The sequence below is a fragment of the Rhinopithecus bieti genome, unplaced genomic scaffold, assembly GCF_001698545.2.
Source record: "Rhinopithecus bieti isolate Rb0 unplaced genomic scaffold, ASM169854v2 scaffold_33330, whole genome shotgun sequence".
In the NCBI taxonomy this organism is placed as follows: domain Eukaryota; kingdom Metazoa; phylum Chordata; class Mammalia; order Primates; family Cercopithecidae; genus Rhinopithecus; species Rhinopithecus bieti.
The window spans coordinates 547,687-573,766 of NW_016814059.1; the positions used below are offsets into that span (position 1 = coordinate 547,687).

The window sequence follows — 26,080 nt, forward strand, 5'->3', positions numbered from 1 at the left end:
TACAAAATGCAGATATATTTATTAGGCCTGTAAAACATCTGTCACCAGTTGGCATCAATTTGCTTTATCCTTAAAAAGAGAACAAGGAATGTAAATGCAAAACTGCTGTGCAGGCTTGCCAGATCCCGGAAAGCGCCCGCATGTTCCTGTTCAGGGTAACCATGTGGACCCCTGCAGGCTGCAAGACTCAGAAATGTTGGCACGGGCCCACCGGGTCCTGGGACGCCCTTCTGGCCTGCAACCCTCTCCTGACCCTTGCAGGAGGACACACTTTTCTCCAAAGCCGACACGTCACAGAAGCCGCCCCGTGAGTGTTGGACAGTGAATGTTCAAGTCCCCGTGTTCTGGGCCGCACCAAGCGCGAGCCTCTGCCTCTCCCCAGCATCTGTCGCCCCGCCCCTCCCTGCCTTGACCGTGTCCTGCATCCACCTGAGCTGCTGTGGCTCCGGGACCAGGGGCTACCTCCACCGCCGCATGCTGCCCTGTGGCCCCTCCTTGCTCGTCAGGGCTCCCTGTGCCCTGTGGTCCCTCCTCGCTGGTCTGGGCTCCCCACTCTGGCACTTCTCTTTCTAGCGCTGCTGCCTTCTGCTACGTCTGCTGCTTGGCCTCCTGCAGGGAGCCGTGGATGCTCCCTGCTAAGCACAAGCTGCCTCCCCCCAGCCCTGTCCCCTCTGACTTCATGATGCACAAGCCAGGCAAAGCCTCAGCTTTTCCATTCGCTCCCAGCCTCGCACTGGGACAGCCTACAGAGGCCACCACTCGAAGCCCGGGGAGGAACACCCACCCTAGGACCTCATTTTGGAATCCTAAAGGAAAGCAGTTTTATGGGTTACACAGATGAGCCTTAGAGCCGGGAAACGCAGCGGCCCAGATGTGTTCACCGCTACGTGGCATCGAGGGCAGAAGAGCAGAGGGCCTCTGGGCCTTGTCCACGTGTCCAAGCTGTGCCGCCTCCATCACGCCAGCACCTGCAGTCAGCTGCTGTTTGCTGTCGGAGGTGGGGAGTGCTGGGCTCCCCACGGGCACACAGCAGGCAGCTGCTCGGCTCCCCGTCCCGAGGGTGCGGGCCGTGGTGTGCTGGAGCGAGGTGTGCTTGGTGGCGGCACTAGGACGGGTGGAAGTGGTGGTGGTGGTGGTGGTGGTGGTGCTCGTGGTGGTGGTGGTGCTCGTGCCGCTGGATCACCGGCACCGCGTAGCCCTCTCCCGCTGGCGTGGGCGGCAGGTCCCGCACCACGTCATGCTCCACTGCGGCAGGCTGGGCGTGCGGGGCCTTGAGCGGCGAGTGGCCCTCCCTGCCCTTTTGGCGGTACCGCTTGTGGCCGTAGGGTGGCGGTGGGGGCTGCGGGGGAGGCTGCGGGAGGTGGTGGCCATCCTGAGGGGCCTGGGGGGACAGGATGGCCGGCAGGTAGTAGCTGAAGGCTTTCCCGGACTTGCTGCTGGCTGGCACCCCCGGCGGCTTCCCAGAGCCCTTGGGGGACTTGAGGAACGGCTTCTCCGGCCCCTTCGGCCGGGGCTGTGGGTCCAGGGCCCGGGCAGCAGGCTCCAAGGATGGCACATGTTCCACCAGCACCTGCGACCTACGGTGGTGCACGGCGTGTGTGTCCGGCTCTTGGGAGCGGGACCGGGCCTGGAGGTGCGAGGCCCTGCCCTGGGGCTCCTGCTTGGCTTGTACAGGAGGGGACCCTGCAGACACAGGTCAGAGTGTGAGGCCCTGGGGGTGCAGGCCCAGGTTCCCATCTCCTCCGAAACGGTCCAGGGCCCACTGGAAGAGCTGCGCCAGGTGTCCCGTCTGAGGCCAGCCTGTGAGCCAAGTCTGCAGTCAGACGGCCATCAGCCCTGAAGGGAAGGGGTCCAGCCACGGGGGGTGACCTGCCTGGCTCCACAGCTCCCTGCAAAGGCCGACTCCTCTAGCCCCATCCCCACTGCGTGTCCTGGGAGCGGAGCTTCTCTCCTTGCACAGCTGAGACCCTGCCTGGGGCACCATGGCAGAAAGCCAGGTTATGTCAGGGAGGGCACCCCAGGATTCACGTCCCCTAAACCCTCATTACAAAACAGATTCCAGGACCCAGGGCTTCCACCTTCACAAGGTGCAGTGCAAGCCCCGCGCAGAGCATGGCCCAGCGTCAGCACACAGCACACTGAGCCCATGACCCCGATCCAGCTCCACCTCTCCTGCCCCTGGGGACTCCTGGAGCTGGGGTTAGGAGAGGGACTCGGCCCCAGCCCTTGGGGAGTGGCCTGGGCTTTAGTCCAATAATCTCCATGCAGGCCACACGGGGGTGCTGCTGGTCAGAAATAAATGGGTGCTAGGCAGGCTGCCAGCTGTCTACGCTGCTTGTCATCCACCTGCTTGCCTGCCATCCACACTGCCTGCCTGCCATCCACACTGCCTGCCTGCCGTCCACACTGCCTGCCTGCCGTCCACTGTCTGTTGTCCACACTGCCTGCCTGCCATCCACACTGCCTGGTGTCCACACTGTCTGTTGTCCACACTGCCTCCCATCCACACTGTCTGTTGTCCACACTGCCTCCCATCCACACTGTCTGTTGTCCACACTGCCTCCTGTCCATACTGCCCGCCATCCACACTGCCTGGTGTCCACACTGTCTGTTGTCCACACTGCCTGCCTGCTGTCCACACTGTCTGTTGTCCACACTACCTGCCAGCCACTCTACTGGACAACTCCCTCTGCTGAGTGAGCTGGTGATTCCACCCTAAAATACTGACTTCTCACCTCAAGGCAGGGTTTTCCTGAATGCAAACCCGTCTTCCATCTCACTTTGAACCAGGTACCCCCCTTCCATACACACACGCCTGGACGGGGCGCCTGCCTTGCTTTCGGGTAGCACCAACAGGTAGCCAGGAGGCAGTCACGACCAACAGGTAGCTGTGGAGGGACCTGGGTGCCAGGCGGGGCGGGGCAGGGTCCCCCTGCACTCAGGGCTGCAGGAAGCAGGACCTTCAATGGGAACCCACAGCCAGGGCCTCGCACCCAGGGTGGCCTCCAGGACATACCAGGGCCGAATCTGGACGTGTAGTTCTCAATCCCGGCGAGGTCCAGGTAGTGGTTTCTGCGCTCCGTGTTCTCGTCCACGCAGTAGGGTCCCCGCTCTGAGCAGGGCTGGGGGTCAGCGCTGGGCCTCCTGCATGAAGCACAGAGAAGGGCCTGACCGCCACACAGACTGGGCGGCACGCCCCTGAGGACGGGGTACCTGCAGCAGGCGGCAGATGTCCGGGGTGTGTCCTGACCAGCACCCACCTCCTCGCAGAGCGGGAAGAGTGGACGACTGGGCGCAGACACAGCCAAGTGCCATCCAGAGAAATAAGGTCATGGCCGCCCCCCAGAACCCTGTGATCTCCGTCCCAGGCACCAGAGCCGCAGGTGCTCTAGGGAGTGGCTCATGCTGTAGTGGCCCCTGGTCACCACTCTGGGACCACTGTAGCCACTGCACCAGCCACTGCCCAGCCACCCTCAGCCACTGCCTCAGCCACTGCCTGAGCCATCCCCAGCCACCCTCAGCCACCCTTAGCCACTGCCCCAGCCACTGCCTGAGCCATCCCCAGCCACCCTCAGCCACCCTTAGCCACTGCCCCAGCCACCCCCAGCCCTGTTGCTGCCAAAGCTGCTGAGTGGAGCCACAGGGAGCCACGGCAAGTCCAGGCTGAGGGTGTCAAGGCTGCTGCAACTGCTGCCCCTCAAAGCCCTCTGCTCGGACAGACTTGGGGGCCCGGCTCAGCCACGGTGCCGGATGCTGGAAGGGCCCGTGCCCCACAGAGCTGCCGGCCCAGGTGCCCCCAGCAGGTCTGACCTAGAGGACGATGCACGGCCTGTGGCCTGCGGGAAACGGGTGTGGCCAGGGTGCCTCTGCCTAAGGCACAGCCCCACCCTGGCACCCCAGCCCTCACCTGACGTGTGCAGACAACCTCCTGTCGGCCACCCTTGGCTCCTCTGGCAGTTCACCCTCTGTTCTGCAACGGTTGGGCTCCCGGTCTGAAAGGGGGTCTGCTTCACTCACTCAACTCCTTGCTTATTTCAGCACTATCGTGTCACTCGATTAATCATTCATTCCGTTTCATTAATCACTCACTCGTTCACTATTCATTAAATCACTCATTCACTCATTCATTAGAGCTCATTTACTCATTAACTCATTCTCGATTCATGTACTCACTCGCAGCTCATTCATTTAACTCCATTCACTCATATAATCAGTTGCATTAACTCATTATTCACTAATTTCATACTCACTCGTTCCTTGATTCTTACCTCACTCGGTTCATTCCGTCGATATAACTCACGTTGTTCACTCTTCTATTGTAACGTCGATCGTTCTCATTCATCTGCTTACTCACCCATCCATTCACCCACTCACTCCTCCATCCACTCACTTGTCCCTCCCTGTCCCCAGCACACAACTTAGGCCCCTGCCAGTGTGGGGTAGGGTCCTGTGTGTGTGCTCAGGCCTCGCTCACCCTGGCCAGCAGGAGGACCCTCCTTCCTCTTGCTGGAGGGCTCAGGGCTGACGGTTAGCTTCACACGGAGGGTCTTGCTGCTGCCCGAGGAGTGGTTGACCGAGGCATCCACGACCTCATAGATGGTGTGCATGAGGCTGGACATGTCCTGGGGCCCAGCATCGGTGTCACTGACAGAGCAGACCCCAGGCGATGCCACCCGCCCTCCCTGCCAGAAAACACACCCATCCCCTGGCCCCTTCCTGCACCATCCTCGCAGCTGCTGACAGACCTCAGGGACCAACACAGGCATCTTCTCTGAGCAGCCTGGGTCTGCCTGGGAGGCCCTGTGAGTGCCTCCAGTGCCCTGAGGGCAGCCCTGCAGTGTGGGAAGCACAGCCGCAGAAATGGACGGTGCAGACTTGGCCCAGAAACACATGTGAATCAGGCCCTGGGGAGACGCAAGCCCAGCTGGCGTGAGGACCTCGCAGCAGACAGGTCCCCTCCCGCCCCTTGAGGTATGGCGAGGCCAGCACAGTCCATCTGTCCCCCAGTCTGTCTACTACTGGGCCCTGTGCAGCCCTTCCTGTGCACCTGACACAAACACAAGCTCACCTACCTCCCTGGTGACCTTCCCACAGTTGTCAAAGTCGTAGAGCGTGAACGTCCACTCCTGGCGGTCGTCGTCCTCCACCGAGACATCGCACTGGAGTGCCTGCAGGGGGACACGGGGGCTGGGACCTCGCCTCCTACCCACACCAACACGCCCAATTCCATAGGGGTAGGATCTTCTGGGGCCTTTCCCGGGGGTCCCTCATGGCAGCCAGGAAAGGGGGAGCCTAGAGGGCAGCGTGGCTGGAGCCCAAGCCCTGGAACCAGCAGACCCTTTCTTGTCCATCTTCAGCCCTCCTTGGGGGGACCCAGCTTTGTGCTCCGTGACTTGGTTTCCCCACAGTGACACCCGTCTCAGCTCATGCAAGCACTCCATGTCACCCAGAAGGAGAAGAGGTCACGCTGGCCGTCAAGTGCTGTCAATTCCAGAAATCTTGACTGGACACAGGGACCCCACTCCTCCCTGAGCCCTCCCGGGAAGCGGAAGCCGGGTGCTCTGCCTCCAGCAGGCAGACAGTCGGGCTGTCCGTCAAGTCAGCTTTGGCATTACTCCTGTAGTGCTAAGGGTACCAAGGCTGGGAATGCGGCTCAAGTTATTTAATGCCAGACCAGTCAGTTTTGGCCAAATTCACAGCAACATCCCGCACTCTCTGGCTCCTGCTGACTTTGGCTGCATATTCAAGTTCTGCTTCAGTGCTTTAAATGGGGTGAACTGTGGGGAAAACTGAGTGAACTACGCAGTGCCCACAGATGCCCATTTTAGGGCAACACACGCCTGTCCCTGTGCCCCCGGCCCCAGGGACGTGTTCTCACAAGTGAGGCCGGAGAAAGACCTACGTCAATGTTGAGGCGCTGCCCGCCTGGTCCTCGTGGGCCCTCGCAGTTTGCTGCCCTCTCTCCGTCATCTGCGCTGAGTTGTCCTGGGCGCTCGTGGCCCTCAGCTTTCTCAGCGGGGAGTGCCACTGGGAGGACAAGAGGTGGCAAAGGGGCTGGCAGAGGGGACATGGAGGATGTGGCCTGCCGTGGGGGGGGGCCGTCGCTACCCTCCCCTCACCGCACCATGATCCCATCCAGACGGGCCTGAGCCAAGAGCCCGATCTTGGGACCCCTGCGGAGGGGAGAGAGGCCCCATCCCAGCCAGCCACAGCCGGGTGTGCCCTCCTCTCACCAGCCCACAGTGGCTCCCAACTGCAACCACCACCTCGGGGCTGGGGGTGCAGCAGACCCCAAGGAGCACAGATAGGGGAAGACAGCCTGGGCCTCCAGGAGATGCTCCCTGTGTCATCATCAGGCCCCCCTCCCCATAGACACAGTCCCTACCGCCCTCCACTCCAGAATCCTGTCACTGAGCCCACAGGCCATGCAGGCCACCTGTGCACTGAGTGTGTCAACAGGCGGCCCCTCCCCCAGCCTCTGGGCAGGATAGATGAACAGCACTCAGGTTTCTGGGGCACAATTATTCCATTATTCTCTGGCACTTGCAAGCTGCGTCCCCAGGATAGGAGCATGGGCCTGTCCCAGCTTAGCACCTGCAGACAAGTGCACGTCGAGCCTGAGCTGGGACGACACTCTGGGCCTGCCTTCCCATTGAGGGGGGTCTGGGTGCCTCTCTTGGCTTCAGCAGCCATCTGAAGGTGACCCGGCTGGCTGACCTCCCGGCACCCTCCCACAGACCCACAGGTAAGCCAAGTGTCGACCTGCCACACGCCACAGGTAGGACTGGTGCCACCGAGAGACACAAGTGGCAGTGACTTAGGCTGGGCCAGCATCTCACATATCCTCGGACCCAGGGCTGACTTGAAAATTCACAGGTCACCTTTATACAGAGCCACCCCCATCCACAAACACAGGCTCACAGAGACTCCAAACACATAAAGGTGATGCTTAGGGCTCCGGCCATGGGATGGGCCTTTTTCATCTCTGCTGCCAGATCCCAGCTGCCAGTCCAGCGAGGACCCTGTGAGTTGTGGTGCCAAGCACTTTTCAAGAACAAAGTGCGTCTAAGTCTGGGAAGTGCCCCTTGCTTCACACACAGGCTTGTTTTAAGGGTGGGTTTCTGGCGTTGCCTTGGTACGGGATGAAGTCTGCGAGGTTTGGGGAGGGAAGGCTGTGGGAGCTGCACTTACCCTCTAGGGGACACTGGTCCTCCCGGAAAGGCCCTTCCTTGGGGTTCCCATTGGGCAGCTCCTGCAGGAAGAACGGGGCAGTCAGTGGCCACACAGCTCAGTGGGCAGGCGGGGGAGACGGGCAGGAGCTCTGGGAGGCTGGACTGGAGCCTGACACTCGCCTCAAGCCTCCTGAGGCATCTCAATCTCTGGGTCCAGAAACACCAACCCTCTGTGCCCCACTCAGCCTCGGATTTTAGGAGGCAAAACACACAGACACTCCCGTGTTGTCAGGTTCCCCAAAGCATTTCCAGGTGGAAGACGCAGCTGCCTGGAATGACCTCTTCAGTCAGTCCTGCCCTGAGGATGCCCCTGGCCAGGGCCCCTACGCTAGATTACCCTAAATACAAGAGGAGACACACCTGCCCCTTTGCTCTGGGGCCTACTCCCAGCACTGTCCCCCCGGAGCCTGACACAAGGACTCCAGTCGCTGCCCCCACGGCTGCCTAGCACCCCAGCATGCGTCTTCTAGGTCTGCCGGCAGAGACTAGTTACAGAAAATGGGGAAAAACTTCAAACACATCCCAGTGGTGTTTCTGCTGAGCCAAAGCTCACAGGGTCCTCGTGAATTATCTACAGCCTTGAGGACACGGAGAAGGAGACAGACCGTGGTCAGGGCAGGGGCCTTGCGTGGTGGTGGAGGTGCAGCGTCCCTCAGCCCAGCACTCACCGCCCTGGAGCATTTCCTGAGAGCAGGCAGCTCTGGGGCAGGCAGGCTGCAGGGATGGGCAGCTGTGTTTCTGCTTCTGATTCCAGGTCCCTGGAAAGCCGTGGAGAGCTCGCAAGGAGACAGCACAGAGCTGAGTCCTGTCCACCTGGACGGCCAGAGCCTGACCCTGGAGATGACTTTGGTGCCGAGTTGGTGTCTCTGTGGGTGGACACAGGACCCCAGGGCTGCCCTCATGGTCCCCACGCTTCATCCTTTCCTCCTGACCGGGGGCCACGTGCCCTTCATCCCTTCTGACCTCCTAGGGGGCTACCGGCCCCGCTGGGGTCTCTGGGGTTCCTGGAGTCTGGTCCAGGCAGGAGGCCGAGAAAGGTCACCCTCGAGGGCACCTGGACCCCCCAAGCGCCTCCTGCCACTGTGATCATTGGCCAGGGGCCAAGCAGGGTATGGTGGAAGGTTCCAGGCTGGCCGGCTGCCACCCCAGACCTTAGGCAGGGAGAAGGACTGGACCCCCATCCACACATGGGCACTAAGGTGACGCTGCCGAGACTGAGTATTGTTGAGTCAGATCCAGGCCGCCGGCTCTCCTTGTGGCTGAGCCAAGGGCCCCCTGGAGCTGAGGTCTCCTGCTGGTCACCCAGGGAGGTGCCAAGGCAGGGTGGGCAGCTCCCAGTGGGAGGCAGGAGAGCTTGCCCTCATTTTAATAAGAAATAAAACAGCTGATGATTAAAAAGTAGGCCTCCCTCCTGGGGGCTGCGTTCCCGACATTCCGGGACTGGCTGCTGCGGAACTGAGGGTTCCTATGAGCCCAGCCTGGCGAGGCCCTCGTACGTCCACACAGCAGGGAGGCACTGCTGTGAGGTAAAACTCTGTCCAGGTGGACACTGGCATAACACCAAATCTCTAAAACCCGGGCTGTGGTTATTTATTTATTTATTTTTCAAAATCAGAATAACAGGTGAGGCTGCTGTGTAGGCTTCTGTGGAGTGCAGAGCAGTGCCCAGAGCCCCAGAGGTGCGGCCCCCATGGGCACAGCATCCTCGTGGGAAGGACTGGGTGCCGGGAGCTCCAGAGCCCCTCAGGTGGACTCGTCCAGGTGCTTGGCGGCTGCCAACAGAAATGGTGTCATGAGGGCAGCCAAGGCCACCAAGGCCCAGGCTGAGGGACGCAGGCACTGTCACTGTGGAGGGCTGGTAGGGAGGGGAAAGTGACCCTAAATGCTGAGGTGGGTGCCGTGAGGCACCCCTGTCCACCCTGGGAGCTCCAGCCCAGACCTTCTCTGGGACGCGGGGAGGGTGATGGGGGGACCTGCGTGGTGCAGCCCCCCAGGGTTCTCAGTCCCCCCACCCCACTGTACCACAATCCCCCACCAAGCGCCCAGTTCACCTCCCATCAGACCAGCAGGCAGAGCTCAGGCCTCCTGCATGGTGCTGGGTGCCCCAAGCCTCTTTACAAACGGCAGTGAGGTGCCCTGGGGTCTGAGGGCCTGCACGCACAGCACTCCTTGCTAAAGAGCCCTAACTGAAGTCACTCGTGGAGGCCACATTGCTGTCCAGATGAGGGGCAGCAGCAGCGGCTTCCTGGAAAGTGCCAGAACCCATAGGAGCCGGAGGTGCGGCAGCTCCTGAGGACGGGCAGCCGGGCAGCGAGTTGGGCGGGGTGGAGTATTTTTTAAGGGATTTTTAAGTGTTTCCCACGATTTGCTGAAAATGACAAGTGAGAAACGGCGCGTCACGCACTCCACGCATGAAGTCAATACAGCGAACATGCAAACGCCGTCCGTGTCATGTTTCTAAAAATTCTGAGCACACTTGTGGGGATTTCTTTTTTTTTTTTTTTTTGAGACGGAGTCTCACTCTGTCGCCCAGGCTGGAGTGCAGTGGCACGATCTCGGCTCACTGCAAGCTCCGCCTTCCCTAGTTCACGCCATTCTCCTGCCTCAGCCTCCCATGTAGCTGGGAGTACAGGTGCCCACCACCATGCCCAGCTAATTTTGTGTGTGTGTGTATTTTTAGTAGAGACAGGGTTTCGCCATGTTAGCCAGCATGGTCTCGATCTCCTGACCTCGTGATCTGCCCACGTCAGCCTCCCAAAGTGCTGGGATTACAGGCGTGAGCCACCTCCCGGCCACTTGTGGGGGATTTCACTGGTTACAGACAGGAGTCTAAACTCGCGAGATGGCAGGAGGCGTGCAGCTGTTCAAGACAGAAAGAATCTGCACAGACCCATGGTTTGATTTCTGGAAACACTCCCTGCACTACACCAACCAGTCAAGCTACAATAACCAACCACAACTGTAATAACCAACCAAAACCACACCACTTAGCCAACGCTACACCAACCAGCCAACGCTGCACCAACCAGCTCATGACTAAGTTCCTACACAGAGGAAAATCCCATTTTAAAAAATCCACTTATACCTCAGCCCTAGAATTCTCAGCCCTCGAATGCACAGTGTTTTTTCTAAGCCACAAGTCAACAGCGACCTCCGAGATGCAGAGAGGATCAAATGGGAAGAAATATTTGCAGTCAAAGCCACACCGGTCTCTGTGGCTGGTGATTTCATCAAATCCGTCCTGGTTGCATAAAACTGCCCTTTAATCTACGCTGCCTCGGTTAACTAGAAGGCCAAGAGCTCTAATTGCAACTTATAAAACCTGCTCCCGGGCCACTGGCCAGATGTGCGGCCCCTCCCCACTGGGTAGACTTCCTGAGAGGCCAAGTCCGCACTCGGGACCCCGGCAGGCCTGGCCCAATGTGCCCCAGCACCCACCAAAGCCTCAGCTTCCCAGGGCAGGCGCCTCTCCCTGAGATGCAACCCCCACCTGGCCTCGCCCTCCCGAGGGCCCACCCTCCCCTCACTCCCTCCCAAGGGCCCAACCCTCCCTCAATCCCTCTGGCCCTGCCCCCAGTGAGAGCCTCCTGTGACCCCCCCCAACCTGTTCCACCCACCCTTTCCTGTCCCAGCTGCACTTCCAGCTTGGGGTGCCTGGGTACCTCCTCTAATCTGTCCCACTGCCCTGCATCCCTGAGAACCCTCCATGTCAGCAGCAACCCCACGGCTGGCCTTCAGGCCTCCCCATGCCCGCTGTCCCCTCCCGCCCACGGCATCCTCCTGCAATGCTGGGTGCTCTCCTGGCCCCTGGGAGGACAGGGAACCCGACCATGGGCCTGCCCCGTGGGGCCTCATCCCATAAGGAAAGCAGCCGCATCTGCCTGAGCAGCTTGACCCCACTCCCTCACTCAGCATCACCTCAGATTTGGGAGGAGGGTCTGACCCCAGGCCACGGAGGCCTCTGGGACCAGAGCCCACAGCCTCACAGCTGCGTGAGCGGCAGGCGTCTGTCACACGGCGTCGACAACAGGTGGCCTTTGCTTCAGGTCCCATGGCCCCGTAGGACGCTCACAGAGGTCACCCCGGTCTGTGGGCCAACCGCTCCAAGGCCACTGTCCATGTCCCCGCCATGACAGTGAGGACATCTGCTCCCCTCCAAAGGCACCGGGCTGGGTGCCCAGCACCCAGCCTCCGTCCTGGTCCCAGTCCAGACAGTAAGATGCAAACCACAGCCTCCGCAGGCGGCCACGCACGCACGGAGAGACTCTCACAAAACAACTCCCAGCTTCCTTGGAAAAGTCAAAAGGAGCATGTTCCCGTGTCCCGTGTGCCAGCGCTCGGCGGCGCCCAGCAGCTGGAGCACCACTGCCCCCCCGAGCCGCCCCGTCTGTCGGAACCCCTGGAGGGTGCCAGGCAGCTGCATCACAGGTATCGTCCTAGCGGCCTTCAATCTGGAAGTGCGAAGGGAGCTTCAGGACATGGCACACGGGCTGGGAGCTGGGCCTCTCGGGAAAAGGCTGAGGGTGATGCCAGGCTCCCAAGGAACCCAAAGGGCTGGGACACCTCACAGCAGGTGGGAAGAGCAGGGACAACAGGCTGGGACACCTCAGAGTGGATAGGAAGAGCAGGGACAGCGTCACTGGCAACTGGCAGACAGGCCAGCAAGGTCAAGGGTGCAGGTTCTGGGGCTGAAGGACAGCCTTTCTTCGGCTGGTGGTAGGGAGAGGGAGGGCACCTTATGAGACCAAGGGTGGAGGGTGAGGCGGCAAGGGAACAGGAGGAGGTGGTTGAGGTACCAGCGGGCTGCAGGCGGCCCTTGGGGAGCCCAGGAGGCAGGCAGGAGACGGCTGGGCCTGGTGGGGGACAGTGGTTTCCAAGCTCTGTAAATGGCAAAAGACCACCACCCCACCCGCCCTCCCCCTCCCTGCTGGGAGCTCCAGATGCAAAGATGGTCTCTCCAAAATGTCACCCATGTGAGCGGGGGGACATGCCACTAGTGGGTCTGCAGAAGAGGTGTGTTTCTTACAAGGAGGGTGGCTGGGGGCCCACTTCTGCGGGGGCCGCCATGGGATGGATTTGACTTCAAAGGTTGACCGCCAGCCCGCCTGTCTGGAAACCCCGCAGCCGGGCTTTTGATAGTCGAATCTGGTTTCAATGGCCTAAACAGTTTCAGGATGTGGCAATGTAGCTTTATGGGCTTTAATAATTCCCACCACATGTTCAGCTGGGCCCAGAGAGCTACTAACCACCGGCCTGCAGGTCCCTCAGGCTGTGGCTTTTGCTTACTCCGGAACTTCTGAGTTCTAAGTGAAAGATTTTAGGACGATGAGACTGAGGGCCCTGTGGGGATGGCTGAAGAGGGACCAGGTTCAAGCAGGGCAGGGGCCCGGGCGGAGGCCGGGGCGGAGAGCGGACCCTGGGCAGGGGGGGGCCGGCTTCCCACGCAAGCCTGGAACATTCAGACAGCCTCCAGATCTGAGAGGCATTTGCAGATTTTGCCCATCAGTTCTTCTGGGTTAGGACTGATTTGAGAGATCTTTTAATAACCACATGTGAAATTTATATCTAGAAAAACAGTAACTTTGGGGTCAAAAGGCCTCCTAAAATACTCAGATGTCCCCATAAGCTAGAGTTCTGCTGCAACTTAACTTCCTGTAGGCCCAGAAAATAGAAATGTTTCCATCTCCCTCTTCATCCTGTCTCACAGCAGCTTTTCATCGTCTGGATCATTTAAATGGAGGCGCCACATTCCCCACGCCCTTCACTCCCTCACTACAGGGCTTTTGTGTTGGCATCTGCCCCCTCACCCAGTAAATGCCCTGAGCCCAGGGAGGGTCTCTGCAGGACCTACCCCTGCCACGAGGGTGGACGCTCAGCCTAAGGGGACTGACCACACCAAGGGGTCAAGGGGCACCCAGCCCAGCCACGGCGCACCCTTACAAGTGGAAGTGAAGAGATGAGTTACAGCGACAGGCCCAGGGCTGCCCTTCCCATGAAATTAACCCCAACCTAAACAATGCAGAGAAAAAAAAACATGACAAGCAACACGTGGTCAGCGACACCTGGCTTTACAACCAGGCAGCCGAGCTTCCCTCCCCCCACGCTTGGAGAGAGGGACTCAGGGAGCACTTTACCCGCATTAACCGACTCGGACGGGAGCAGGGAAGGCGTGAGGGCCGCTGAGCCCACACCTTGGCTCAGGAATGGGAAGCCACAGCCCTCCCAGAGACTCCATTGTCAGCCAGGTGTGGCTGAGGCTGAGCAGGGTGACCAGGGGCCAGGGGTGGAGAACGGGTGCCTTGATATGAAATGTTTTCAGCTCAGGTATTAAATACAGACCTATGTACGTGTGTGTGTAACCTGTATACATGGATGTATACATGTGTGTACTCACATATGTGAACACATCACACATACACCTACATATACACGTGTGCCTCTGCCCAGATAATAGAGGCGTGATCATAAATTCTGCCAAAACTTTATGCCCTGCTTTTTACTCTCAGCATCCTGAAGTGCTGACACTGAATGTTAACCATTTCACAAACTCATCTGCAGGTTTTTCTTCTCCCAGTCACGCCTGCTACTGTCTTTGTCTTCAGAGCTAATGATCCCCAATGTCACAGAAAAAGGAACACCAAGGGTGACTGACCTTCCAAATGCAGCTGCCACCCTCAGCTTACCATCCAGGCCACAGAACACACAAAATAAAACCATGACTCAGGCTCTGAACTTCCGAACTGCTGCACCCTCGGCCGCCCCACTCAGAGGAGGCTGAATTCCATCGGGATTGAAAGCAGACCCGAATCCACTTCCCTTCCATCTGAATTCTTCCCCGGGAAAAACCCAGCAGACGTTTTTGTTTTCTTTCATTCACATTAAAGCCTCATGTTTCCTATTTCAAAGGAAGATTAGTTCCAAAGCTGGAAAGAACCCTGCTGCATTTCAGAGTTTTCTTTTTTCTCATTTGGAAGACACCATACGTGAACATGCAACGTCGATGTCCTTACCAGAGAGAAACAGCAGGAAATGCTGGTTGAGGGGCTTATATTTGATTACAGCTCCAAACTCTGGGGACTGAGCTACTCAAACAAGTAATCAAGGCCTTTTCTTTCTCTTAAGCACCCCCGCTGCATGCCCTGCACATGACAATCTCAGAACTTCCACGTGGGCCCTGCTGTGGCTGGCGAGGGGCCCCATGAGATGAAAGGAGGGCCTGGTGCCCACCTGCAACTTTCCTATTAGCCAAGGCTGCAGAGGGCTCTAGGGGGCAGGGGCTATGCCTGTCAGCTGCCACCCACACGAGCCACAGCCCACTCTCAGGGGAGAGTGGTGACAACCCACGCATGAGAGGTAAGAAGTATTCAGAGGAGACCACGCACATCTTTGTTACAGGACACACAATCTCATCTCAGGAAGGGCGCTGGGCCCGAGGTTGCAGGGTGCACAGGCTGAGCTCTGGCAGCACACAAAGCCACTCTTGCAGCACGTCTTGGGGTCACACTCCAAACTCGAAAGAGGAGAAGCCGGCACGGGGGGCGCGGATGGGGGACATAATTGGCAGGGGAGGTGCAGGCAGCCAGGACCACTGCCCCAGTCACTAGAGCTAGAGGCAATCACAGCCCTGCCAGGGGGACAGCAGGAAGGTGGCACTCTGGCCTGGTCGCTATGCCCTTTGACCCAGGACTCACCGACAGGGCTCTGAGTCTCCCCGACTGAGCTGTGGACAGAGGCGCAACGTCCCCACCTGCTGCTCCCCAAGACGGCCCAAAGCAGGGGTGGTGCTCTCGGCCCTTTCAGAGGTCAAGGACGTTCCTCTCCGCAGACCCAGCTTGCGCCACGCTCTCCCCACGACAGGCAAACAGACCCCGAGAACAGGCCTCCAGGGCAGTTTCCCCTGGGCAAAGCCAGGTGGTTGGCATGGACGGGGCTCCCCTCACACACAAGATGCCTCCAAGCAAGGCCTGGCAGGGTCCTGATCACTGGCCATAAGCATCCAGGCCACCTCTGTGCTCCGGCCTTGGGCCTTTCTGTTGGGCTCAGCTCAGCCTGTGGGGCAGCTGCCAGTTCTTGCCACCTCCCCATCACCCTGGGAACAAAGGGGCCAGATGTCACCGTCTAAGCACAAGCCCCCGAGTCGCCCCGACTGTGACCAGCCTCTCCCAACACACGTGAGCTGGCTGCCGTCTAAAACGTGTCTCAGGCCTGGGAAAGCTCATGAAACACCCGCAAGCGCCTTCCCCAGGCCCACATCCGCTTTGTGTTACAGAAAACCTAAAGCACTTGCAACAAATCAACAGGAGGAGAGGAGGGGCCAGAAGCCCCTGCTAGTGGCTCCATCTGCTCCACAGATGGGAGGACGGGCTCAGAGCCCGAGGAACACGGCTGGCAGGGCGGGTGGGGGTCCTCCACCCCGAAGTGTCACCCGAGGGTCATCCGGCAGGTTTGCAACTGTGGTGCTCCTCACAGACACCAGGTCTGGCCTCCCACAGCACAGAGACCAGTGCACACCTGTAGGCTGTGCCTGTGGCTCCTTCTAGGCAGAGGAAGATGGGTGGGGGCCGCCATTCTTCCTCCCCCCATCTCCCGCAGCCCCCTGCCTGCTACTGTCCCATCCTCCAGGCCTACTCCTGCCTCAGGGCCTTTGCACTGGCCACCCAGCCTGGAAGCCTCTGGGGGGCCACGCTTCCTCCATGCCTCCTCACCACACACTCCTGACACCCACATCAAGCGGCAGCCCCTACTCCTGCCTGGCCTCTCCCGCACCCCAGCACCACGGGCCCTACACCCCAGCCTGACCTCTCTCACACCACAGCACCCAGGGCCCTGCAGCCCAGCCTGACCTCTCTCACACCCCAGCACCACAGGCCCTGCACCCATGCCCGGCCTCTCCCGCACCCCAGCACCCAGGGCCCTGCAGGCCTTCCTTCCAGCAACCACTGTCAGGTTCTCCCAGCAGCCAGAGAGCAGCTCAGACCCTGGGGCAGCAGGGCAGCCCGGTGGTGGGGGTGCGGGCTTTGGTGGGGGGGCTTCTGGGTTGGGGTCCTGGCTCCGGGACTCAGCTCTTCTGTTTTTGTTTCCTCCTTTTGAGGGCGTGCCCAGGACAAGCCTGTGACAGCAACACAAGGCAAAGACAGCCCCGGAATCCCATGGCTGGAAGCCTACGGCAACGTTCTTTCATGTTACACCACAGCCCTTAGGAGCAAAATCAGAGCCACTAAAATGGCCCCTGCTCCAGCCCTGTCTAGGATTGGCTGGTCTCAAGCGTGAGTGGCTGCCCCGAAGGGTGCAGGGCACACGGACCTGGCCATTGGCCTGGCGGGGCCCTCAGGACGGCTGAACCGGGTACACCTGGGCAGCCAAGAGAGCAGGCAGTGATGGCACGCAGAGGGACGTGGGGTGACGCTGAGGCCCAGATGCCAGCCACCGAGGGCCAGGCTACCCACGTCCCCGGGGCAGCAGGGAGGCCACCAGGGGCAGCAGCTTTGCACCATGTCCAGGCAGGTCCTTGTGAGAACTAGGATAGGGTCGGCTCTGTTATCCTTCGTGGGAACGAGAATGAGGTCGGCTCTGTTATCCTTTGTGGGAAGAACGAGGAGAGGTCCGGCGTCTGTTATCCATTCGTGGGAAGAGAGAGGCACCTGTGTATCCCTTTGGGGAACTAGGATGGGGGGGGCCGTTTTATCCAAAAGCAGCTGTAGCTCGTCATGTCCCCCTTAGCGGATGTGAGAGGCTCGTCCTAGAGGTACGTACGTGCAGGACCACAGCCTTAAGGACAGGTGGGAGCCCTGGAGGGTCCTGACAACCACCGATGTGAGTGCCATGGAACCTCACCAGAGACAGCAAGGAAGGACCCCCCATTTCCATCGGCCTCCAGCAAGGCTCTTAGTCCAAAGCCACCAAGACACTTACCATTAAAATAATCTCCAATTTGAATGTTTGTATTACAGTATTTCATGCTTTTTGGCTTCTCTGATTCTGGTGCGCAAAACTATTTACAATTTCTCTGGAAAATTCTGCAGAACAAAGGAAAACAAACCTTCCCCCTTCGGCTGCCGAGGGCTGGCCATCACCGCCAGTGAATTCCAGCTCTGCGCAGGACAGGATGGAACAAACCCAATTTGTTTAACACCAGTGTGAAAGGTTGCCAGAGGGTGCCCTGCCAAGTATTTGCCAACATGAAAGCAAATTAAAGCTCCCATCAGCCAGCATGGGTGCAGCTCACTGTGAGAGCGGATCAGACCGCGGTGTCTGCAAGGCTCCTGTCCCAGCACGTCCAGGCTTCACAGGCCAGAGGCGGCAGCCAGAGCAGCGGTGCTGACCCAGGTCAGCACCATGTGTTCCTCCAGGCCAGCACCATGAGCTTCGCCCCATGCTGGGAAGTGTCCGGCATGTGGGGGGATCCTGCTACCTAGGCAGACCCCTCACACACCACGCCTTCTGCTCCCTATGGTTCCAGCGTTAACCCAGTAGCCCCGTGGGAAGGGCTCCTCCAGGGACAGCTGATGGTCATCATCTGTGACAGACAATGGCTCAGGTGGCAGGGACTGAAAGCTCTGGAGCCCTTGGAACTGATTAGGGGTCCTGGGCTCGGGACCCCTCCCCATGTTCAGGAAAGCAAGTCCAACAGGAGAGGGGCCACGGCTGGCAAGACCTGTGAGAGGACAGAGCCACAGGAACCCTCCAGCACCAGTGCCCCAGGACGCAGCACAGGCCCCCTTGGGTTCCACACAGACAGGCAGATCCGCAGTCCCAATGGGAGCAGCCCACCCTGAAATGCCGGCAGCGGCGTGAGCAGGCAGGACCACCCCCAAACGCTGACCTCACCGAGCAGGGGCTCCTGCTTCCTCCTGCTCCTGAGGCTTCCCCAACTCCCTGGGGGTGTCATGGGCCTTTCTTCATAACCCAGGGACTTTCTGATGCAGGCATCTGTCTGAGAGCCCTGCAGGAAGGATACAGGGCTCAGCCTTTAGAGCTCCAGGGACCCACTGACTTAACAGGTAGCTGTCCACAAATTTTGGGGTAGGCTGGGCAACTCCAAACTCAGGTATGTCTGGCCTCAAGAACTGCTGCTTCCGTAAAGTGTGGCTTTGCCAACTCAAGAACAGCAGCCGGGAGGCCAGAGGCTTCCTCTCTACAGGAAGCAGGGCGGACCCCCTCCCACCCTCTGGCCTCTGCTCCCACCACACCTAGCCACACCGGGGAGGCTGTGGGCATTGCCAAGCAGTGAGAGCTTGCTGACAGCTCAGACGACTGTGCGGTACAGGTTGGGCCCACAGCATCTTGGCGCGAGCTCACGGCCTCACGCACCCCTCTGGCTTGGAGCACCCTGGCACTTGGGGAAAAGCCCAGCAAGGGGCTCGGCCACACCGGGCTGCTCTCCAGGTGGCCCTCGCTGCCCGGCCTTACGGAGCGTGGAGCTGTCCCTTGTCTTTCCTCGCGGGACCACAAGGGGAAGCAGGCGGCCCAGGCACGAGGGATGTGGCCAGGCTGTGAGTGTCAGCACTGGGTCTGGAGCTGGGTCCAGAGGCTGGGAGCCACCCTACAAGCCGCCTCTGCTAACGATGGAATGACAGAAACCTGGTACTGACGACGGGCCCCAGCCACATGTAAAACGGCCACATGGTGGCTCCCAACTGTGGTCTTTGGCCAGGACATCGTTCAGTCTCTGTCAGGGCCGACCAGGTGGGTATTCCTTGGCCGCAAAGCGGGGGTGGAGGACAGGAACCCTTGGCCCAGACTCCTGGCTTCCTGAGAAATAGAAACAGCCGAACCCCCAACCCCAGCCTAGACAGGACAGTGGCAAGGTGCGCGTTTCCCCCCGCCAGGGCCTGGACCTGGGGTGGCCATGGACTTACCGCCTGCTCAGGCAGCTCTGAACAAGCGGTGGCCACCCAAGGGCAAAGGAGAGCTAGCCACTCCTATGAGGCAGGCGAAACTGCACTTCCAATCTCGCCATCACCTTGCTGCTCATACAGGAGCCATGCACAGCACAGGCCCAGTGCACCGAAGGGCACTGGGAGACAGGTACTTGAGACGGCCCTGCCCTTTCTGGCACAACCACCTCGGCCCACACCAGCCACAGTTCCCGCCGCTCCCAGGAGTCACATGTGTGTCTGATGGACCCCCAACCCCCTAAAGCAGGCACAGGGCGTCCCAAAGCTGCAGGGCTGATGACCGGTTTCTGAGGATGGCAAACCAGCCTGGGTTTTTTAAGAAAAGGAAAGATGTAAGCTCTTCAGCCAAAACAAGATGAAAACTTCAAAGGAATTCAAATTACTCAGCCACAAGAAGGAAGGAGGACGGAGCAGCACGAGGCTTCCCACGGTAGCTCAGCCCACTGAGGACGGAGCAGCACGAGGCTTCCCACGGTAGTTCAGCCCACTGAGGAGGGCAGGGTGAAGCCGCCTGTCTTCTTTCACCTGCAGAAATCTAAAACTTCAGCTCATTCAGCAGCAAAATGGGCAGTTTTAGCTTGAGGAAGCTGTTTCGCAAGTCCAGGGGTGACAGCTGCCCCAGATGCAGCTGCAGTCTTGTGGGCTCTTTCTTCGGCCTTGTCTGTGAAACCCCCAGCTCCAGCCTGAGGCCCTGCGGCAGGGACGCTCTGCGCTCCAGGGCTTCCATCCAGACACTTGCCTGGTCCATGCGCAGGGCTTCTCAGGATGCACTTCACAGACACAGGGACCAACATAAAGTGAGGTGGCTGCCAGTGAGTGTGCACACCTGCACTGTCCAGGCACAGTGACCTGGGAGGGCAGGACCATGCCACCGGCCAGCCTCCAGCCTCCACCACGGGCAACACAGATCCAATGGCCCAGCCTCATGACCGGGTGCCGGCAGCAGCCTCTCCCAGTCAGCACCCTGGAGCCCCTGCTGCAGGACAGGGGATGCTTGTAGCTTGGTGGAGAGCTTGGGGGCACACACGGCCCTCGGTGGCCCCAGGGCCCAGGCTGGCGCAGAAACTACATACATGGTGTCCAGTCTGTCCCATGGCTCTCAGGTGCTGGGCATCAGGTGCCATCGGCTGCGTGCCCAGAGGTGACCTCAACACCCCCCACAACAAGGCGGGATGGCCAGGTGGCCTGGCAACTCCCTTCCGCTCCCACTGTGCCTGAGCCTCTGTGCGCGTCTGTGTCAGCCTCGCTACATGGCCAGGCCACATCCCAGGGTAGGAACACAGCTGCCTGTATCCAAGGGCCAGGCATGCAGAGGGCACCAAAAAGAAAGCAAAGGGTAGCCACGACACGCTGCAGCCACCACCGGCTCTGACGCAAGGCCCCACATGGGCCTCAGCTGCATGAGGCCACAGGGTCCCAGAACATGGGTCACAGAAGACAGAAGGTTGGCCCTCAGTGTCTGTGCTAGAGGCATCCCCAAGTGCCCCTGCTCCCTTTGGAGGCTGCCGTTTTCCTGGACATCTTGGAGTGGCTTGCACCCTCAAATGCAGAGCTGGCTGGACCGGGCACCCACAACCTCTCCTTCTGTGTGGAATGTGGCCGAGCACCAAGCAGAGCATGGTCCACACTGCCTTGTTTCTGGGCACATGTGCACTGGCCCGAGTCTCTCCTACAAATGTGTATCTTGTCCCCACCCTGTATCTCTGTGTTGATGCGGTAGTGTCCAGACTGTGCTCGAAGCCATGAAGAATTTCCCAGGATCTTCTACGAGAAACTGCTCCCCCCGACCGAGAACTGGGCATTCCACTGCCACATCCAGCTCTCTGGCCCCACAGAGGACAGGTGAGCGGTGGCTTCTGGGTGGCCACGAGGGGCAGGGAAGGGTCAGCCCCACCCCTGCCTCTGGGGGAAGGCCAGCTGCAGTCCTTAGCACTGTGGCTGGCTCCAGTCTGAAGGCATCAAGCCATGTAATGGGGCTGAGCCCCGAGTTCCTGTGAGCAAGGCCATGCCGAGGGCAGATGGAGTTTGCTGCGGGAAGCCAGAGGCCAGTGCAGGTGAAGGCCTGGGCCCTGGCCTGGAGCTCAGCCCTGGACAGAGCCAGCATGTCTTGCAGCTGTGGTCCTCCCTGCTCCCTTCCGGGAAACATGTACCATGTTAGCACATTCAGAAGGGCCATGGCATGGGGGTGGGACTGGCGAGTGCATCCTGCAAGTTGGGACCTGCCCTACACAGGCCAATCAGAGCCGTGCCCATGGCCTCCTGAAGATGTGGGCAGGAGCCTCCCATGCAGGCCAAGGCCACGGCCTCCTCAACGCACAGGCTGGTCCGTCACGAGTGTTCACTCCAGTGTTGCCTCTGGAGTTACCCCAGTGCACCTTCCTCAGCGCTACTTCATGGAAGTCCGTGCTCTGTTCATAACAACATTCCAGTTAACAGTGACTCTTGTCTTTGGAACTGTTTTCTGCCAGCCTCAGGGAGCGCTGTGGAAACTAACGCTATTCCGCAGACCAGATGGTGAGGGTGAGCGTGCAGGGGCAACCTGTTCCCAGGACTGAGGCCATCCTCCCTGCAGTCACTACCACTTTTAAAACAGCCACGCAAGTGCACTGCCACCATGCACCACTCCTCACCCACGCAAGACCCCAGGGACTCCGGATCCCTTACAATCCGCTCTCCAGACCTTCATGGCACCGTCACTAGCAATCCCATGGCCCTGGCCCTTCAGGGACACTCGGTGATGAAGCCGTGCGGGCCCCACCAAAAGCAAAGTGTGGCACTCCGCAGAGTCGCCAGGGAGGGCCACGTCAGGGGTGCAGAGAAACACCTGTCTGGGAAAGTGCTGCTGTTGGTGTTTTCAGACACGTACAGAGGCAGGAGCCAGCACTGCTCACAGAGAATTAATAATGGCTAATCTCATTTGTGTTATTTTGGGGCTGGGGAGAGAGGGCAGGTTGGAGGTCTTGGCTCTTAGTGCGCCCAATCTCTACAGGGTTCTCTGCCACTGTTCTGTGGCATCCAGGATGCCTCGCACGGAACCACCAGGTGGATTTTGGAGAAGGAAAGGAGCGAGTCCCCTCGCTGGCCCCAGCCAGGCATCACGAGGGGTGCCTTGGGTGACTCAGGACTGGCCCTCCTCAGTGGATACCACCTGGGAGGACAAGGATGATAGGCAACGCTCTGGACTACACAAAGAAGGAAGAAAGTGAGAGCCAGAGGGACACTGGACTCAACACCTAACTTTTGGCCAGACACTTTGCTGTGGTGGCCATGGCTCTCCCAGACCTGGGTAGGATCTGTCGCGGGGGGCATGGCTGCCAGGTGAGAGGAACAGCAATGTGGCAGGGAGGGCACCTGGCCAGGTGAGGGCGCACCTGGGCCCAGGGGTCTCCATGCCAGGTGGGCGGAGTCACAGCCAGAGGTGGAAATACAGAAAGGCAGCACTTTTGTCTGAAAGCTGAAATGTATTTAATTCACAGGATAGCCTTTGATTCTGAGTTTGTTCATTTTAACTCAAAAGGAGTTTTCTTTTATGAAATGATGGCAAAATTAGAAGGTAACAATCCAAGCAAGCCTCAACCCCAAACTAGTCTCTAAAGAAAATGTCCCATTGTAGAGTGCTGGGTCTAAATGCCCAGAAGCAGCCCTCGCATTGACATCATAGCCACACGGGGAGCACGTGCATTTTCCAGAGCGCACTGGCCTCCCGCCATGGCCCTGGGAGCCGCACTTCACGGTGGGGACGCTGGCTCAGGGATTTTAAGGTTCATGGTGCCGCGCCTCCCAGGGAGAAGGCCCCAGGCCGGTGGGCCAATGGACAGGGGCCGGCCAAAGCTCTGACCGTGAGTGAGGTGAACACCCGCCCACCCCAGGTGTTCACATCACTGACTAATCATACTAGGAGAACCTGGCTGCTAAGTGGCACCATCCACTCACCAGCAAGCCCCTGTGCAAATGTAACTGGCAAAGAGAGCCAGACTGGGGCAGGGACAGCTCCCTGGATGGCCTCACCCTGGTCTCCCTATCCCGGATGGAGGCTTACAGGACCACCCAAGTTACTGTACCTTAGAGCATGCTTCCTACCGTCACAGGTGTTAGATGGTCACTCTCAGGAAGCACCAACCCTAACTCTATTGCGTGTTAGTTTCCAAACAGACCTAAGCCCCTTCTCAAGACAGAGCTGCAGAAAATGTCTCCAAACACACCCAGAGCTTTTTTTAATCAACTGCCAGAAGAACATTTTCCAAAAAAGAAACTGTGTGTCCCGGCATGCTCTGTGTCTGGGGACCTGTGGGGAGGAAGCAGGGGCAAGTGTGGGCCCAGCCACCTGGTGGGCCTATCTACACCGATCCTGTTCACACTGACACTGATGACCGCTGAATGTTAGCTTTCTCATGCTCAGCAAACATGCACGTCTAATTTACCCCAGACCCTTCCAGGATGCCAGACCTGGACAGTTCTCTGCTCCTGGACATAGAACCTTCCTCACCCACACTCAGGGCCACCTGGGTCCTAAGCCAGCCTTGCAGTTTGGGTGGCCACAGCTGTGCAGATGTCCTTCTGTCTCCTGAGCCTCTAGCAGGCCTGTGGTCACACCCCGCCCCAGAGATGGAAGGCACCGCGGCCTCTGACTCTGGCCATGTTTGCTGAGCGAGCACTGAGGCTCTGGCCAGTGATGCCCCAGGCTGTAGCTCCCACTCCTACTCCAGCTCCTCCAGCTCCTCCAACCGGGGTACTGCATTCCCGCTCCCCAGGACCCCAGCCTGGGACGTCTAGGTCCAGCCCCTCCCGCTCCCCACCTCCTCCAGCCCGAAACATGGAGCCCCACACCGCCCCAGCCTAGGACAAGGAATTCCTATTCCTCCACCCGCCACCCAGCAAGGGACCCCAGAAGTCCTGGAAGCTGGGGAGGGACGGGCTCTCCTGGCTGTTCGGTAACTTGTGCGGCCATGGCGGCCCACGTCTCCCCTGTCCGCGGGTGGGCGCCAGGAACAGCTCTGACACCGCTCCCTTGTCCCCAGGCGGGTGCGCAGCGCGACCCAGCCGTCGCCCTGCCGCCTACCTGCTTGTCCCGCGCGCGCCGCTCCGTTTCCTCCGCTCCTTTGCGGCCGCTCGCGTACGCTGACGCCACGAAGCTGTCCCCTGCGGCCCGGGGCGGACGCGCGGGAAACCCGCACCGAGGAGGGAAAGAGACGCGCCGTGAGCCCCCCGGGCGCTGCGCCTTCGCTGTGTCCCCATCGCCCGGAGACCTCGCAGGGGCAGGCGTGCGGGTCCCGCGCGCTCCTGGAGACCCGCGGCCCCGTACCCCCATCGCTGGCTCCAGGGCAGGGCGCGCGCGGGCTCCTGGCTCCGAGGGTCCCGGCCGGGATCGCCGCCCCCCGCCCCGCCAGTCTGCTCGCCCGCTCACCTTCCGGGCTCTCTCTCCGTNCAACAAGGCGGGATGGCCAGGTGGCCTGGCAACTCCCTTCCGCTCCCACTGTGCCTGAGCCTCTGTGCGCGTCTGTGTCAGCCTCGCTACATGGCCAGGCCACATCCCAGGGTAGGAACACAGCTGCCTGTATCCAAGGGCCAGGCATGCAGAGGGCACCAAAAGAAAGCAAAGGGTAGCCACGACACGCTGCAGCCACCACCGGCTCTGACGCAAGGCCCCACATGGGCCTCAGCTGCATGAGGCCACAGGGTCCCAGAACATGGGTCACAGAAGACAGAAGGTTGGCCCTCAGTGTCTGTGCTAGAGGCATCCCCAAGTGCCCCTGCTCCCTTTGGAGGCTGCCGTTTTCCTGGACATCTTGGAGTGGCTTGCACCCTCAAATGCAGAGCTGGCTGGACCGGGCACCCACAACCTCTCCTTCTGTGTGGAATGTGGCCGAGCACCAAGCAGAGCATGGTCCACACTGCCTTGTTTCTGGGCACATGTGCACTGGCCCGAGTCTCTCCTACAAATGTGTATCTTGTCCCCACCCTGTATCTCTGTGTTGATGCGGTAGTGTCCAGACTGTGCTCGAAGCCATGAAGAATTTCCCAGGATCTTCTACGAGAAACTGCTCCCCCCGACCGAGAACTGGGCATTCCACTGCCACATCCAGCTCTCTGGCCCCACAGAGGACAGGTGAGCGGTGGCTTCTGGGTGGCCACGAGGGGCAGGGAAGGGTCAGCCCCACCCCTGCCTCTGGGGGAAGGCCAGCTGCAGTCCTTAGCACTGTGGCTGGCTCCAGTCTGAAGGCATCAAGCCATGTAATGGGGCTGAGCCCCGAGTTCCTGTGAGCAAGGCCATGCCGAGGGCAGATGGAGTTTGCTGCGGGAAGCCAGAGGCCAGTGCAGGTGAAGGCCTGGGCCCTGGCCTGGAGCTCAGCCCTGGACAGAGCCAGCATGTCTTGCAGCTGTGGTCCTCCCTGCTCCCTTCCGGGAAACATGTACCATGTTAGCACATTCAGAAGGGCCATGGCATGGGGGTGGGACTGGCGAGTGCATCCTGCAAGTTGGGACCTGCCCTACACAGGCCAATCAGAGCCGTGCCCATGGCCTCCTGAAGATGTGGGCAGGAGCCTCCCATGCAGGCCAAGGCCACGGCCTCCTCAACGCACAGGCTGGTCCGTCACGAGTGTTCACTCCAGTGTTGCCTCTGGAGTTACCCCAGTGCACCTTCCTCAGCGCTACTTCATGGAAGTCCGTGCTCTGTTCATAACAACATTCCAGTTAACAGTGACTCTTGTCTTTGGAACTGTTTTCTGCCAGCCTCAGGGAGCGCTGTGGAAACTAACGCTATTCCGCAGACCAGATGGTGAGGGTGAGCGTGCAGGGGCAACCTGTTCCCAGGACTGAGGCCATCCTCCCTGCAGTCACTACCACTTTTAAAAACAGCCACGCAAGTGCACTGCCACCATGCACCACTCCTCACCCACGCAAGACCCCAGGGACTCCGGATCCCTTACAATCCGCTCTCCAGACCTTCAT

General features: G+C 59.8%; 1 protein-coding gene across 1 annotated transcript; it reads right to left on the reverse strand.

Annotated features, from left to right (window-relative positions):
• NKD2 (NKD inhibitor of Wnt signaling pathway 2) lies at window positions 1–26,080 on the reverse strand. Its single transcript, XM_017849552.1, has 11 exons — window positions 26,075–26,080; window positions 24,534–24,681; window positions 24,189–24,268; window positions 7,901–7,990; window positions 7,192–7,252; window positions 5,903–6,027; window positions 5,073–5,168; window positions 4,475–4,622; window positions 3,908–3,992; window positions 3,017–3,144; window positions 1–1,683 (listed from the first exon to the last, which is right to left on the reverse strand). Exons 1-11 carry the CDS (start codon window positions 26,078–26,080, stop codon window positions 1,106–1,108), a joined length of 1,545 nt encoding a protein of 514 aa, XP_017705041.1. The 3' UTR covers window positions 1–1,105.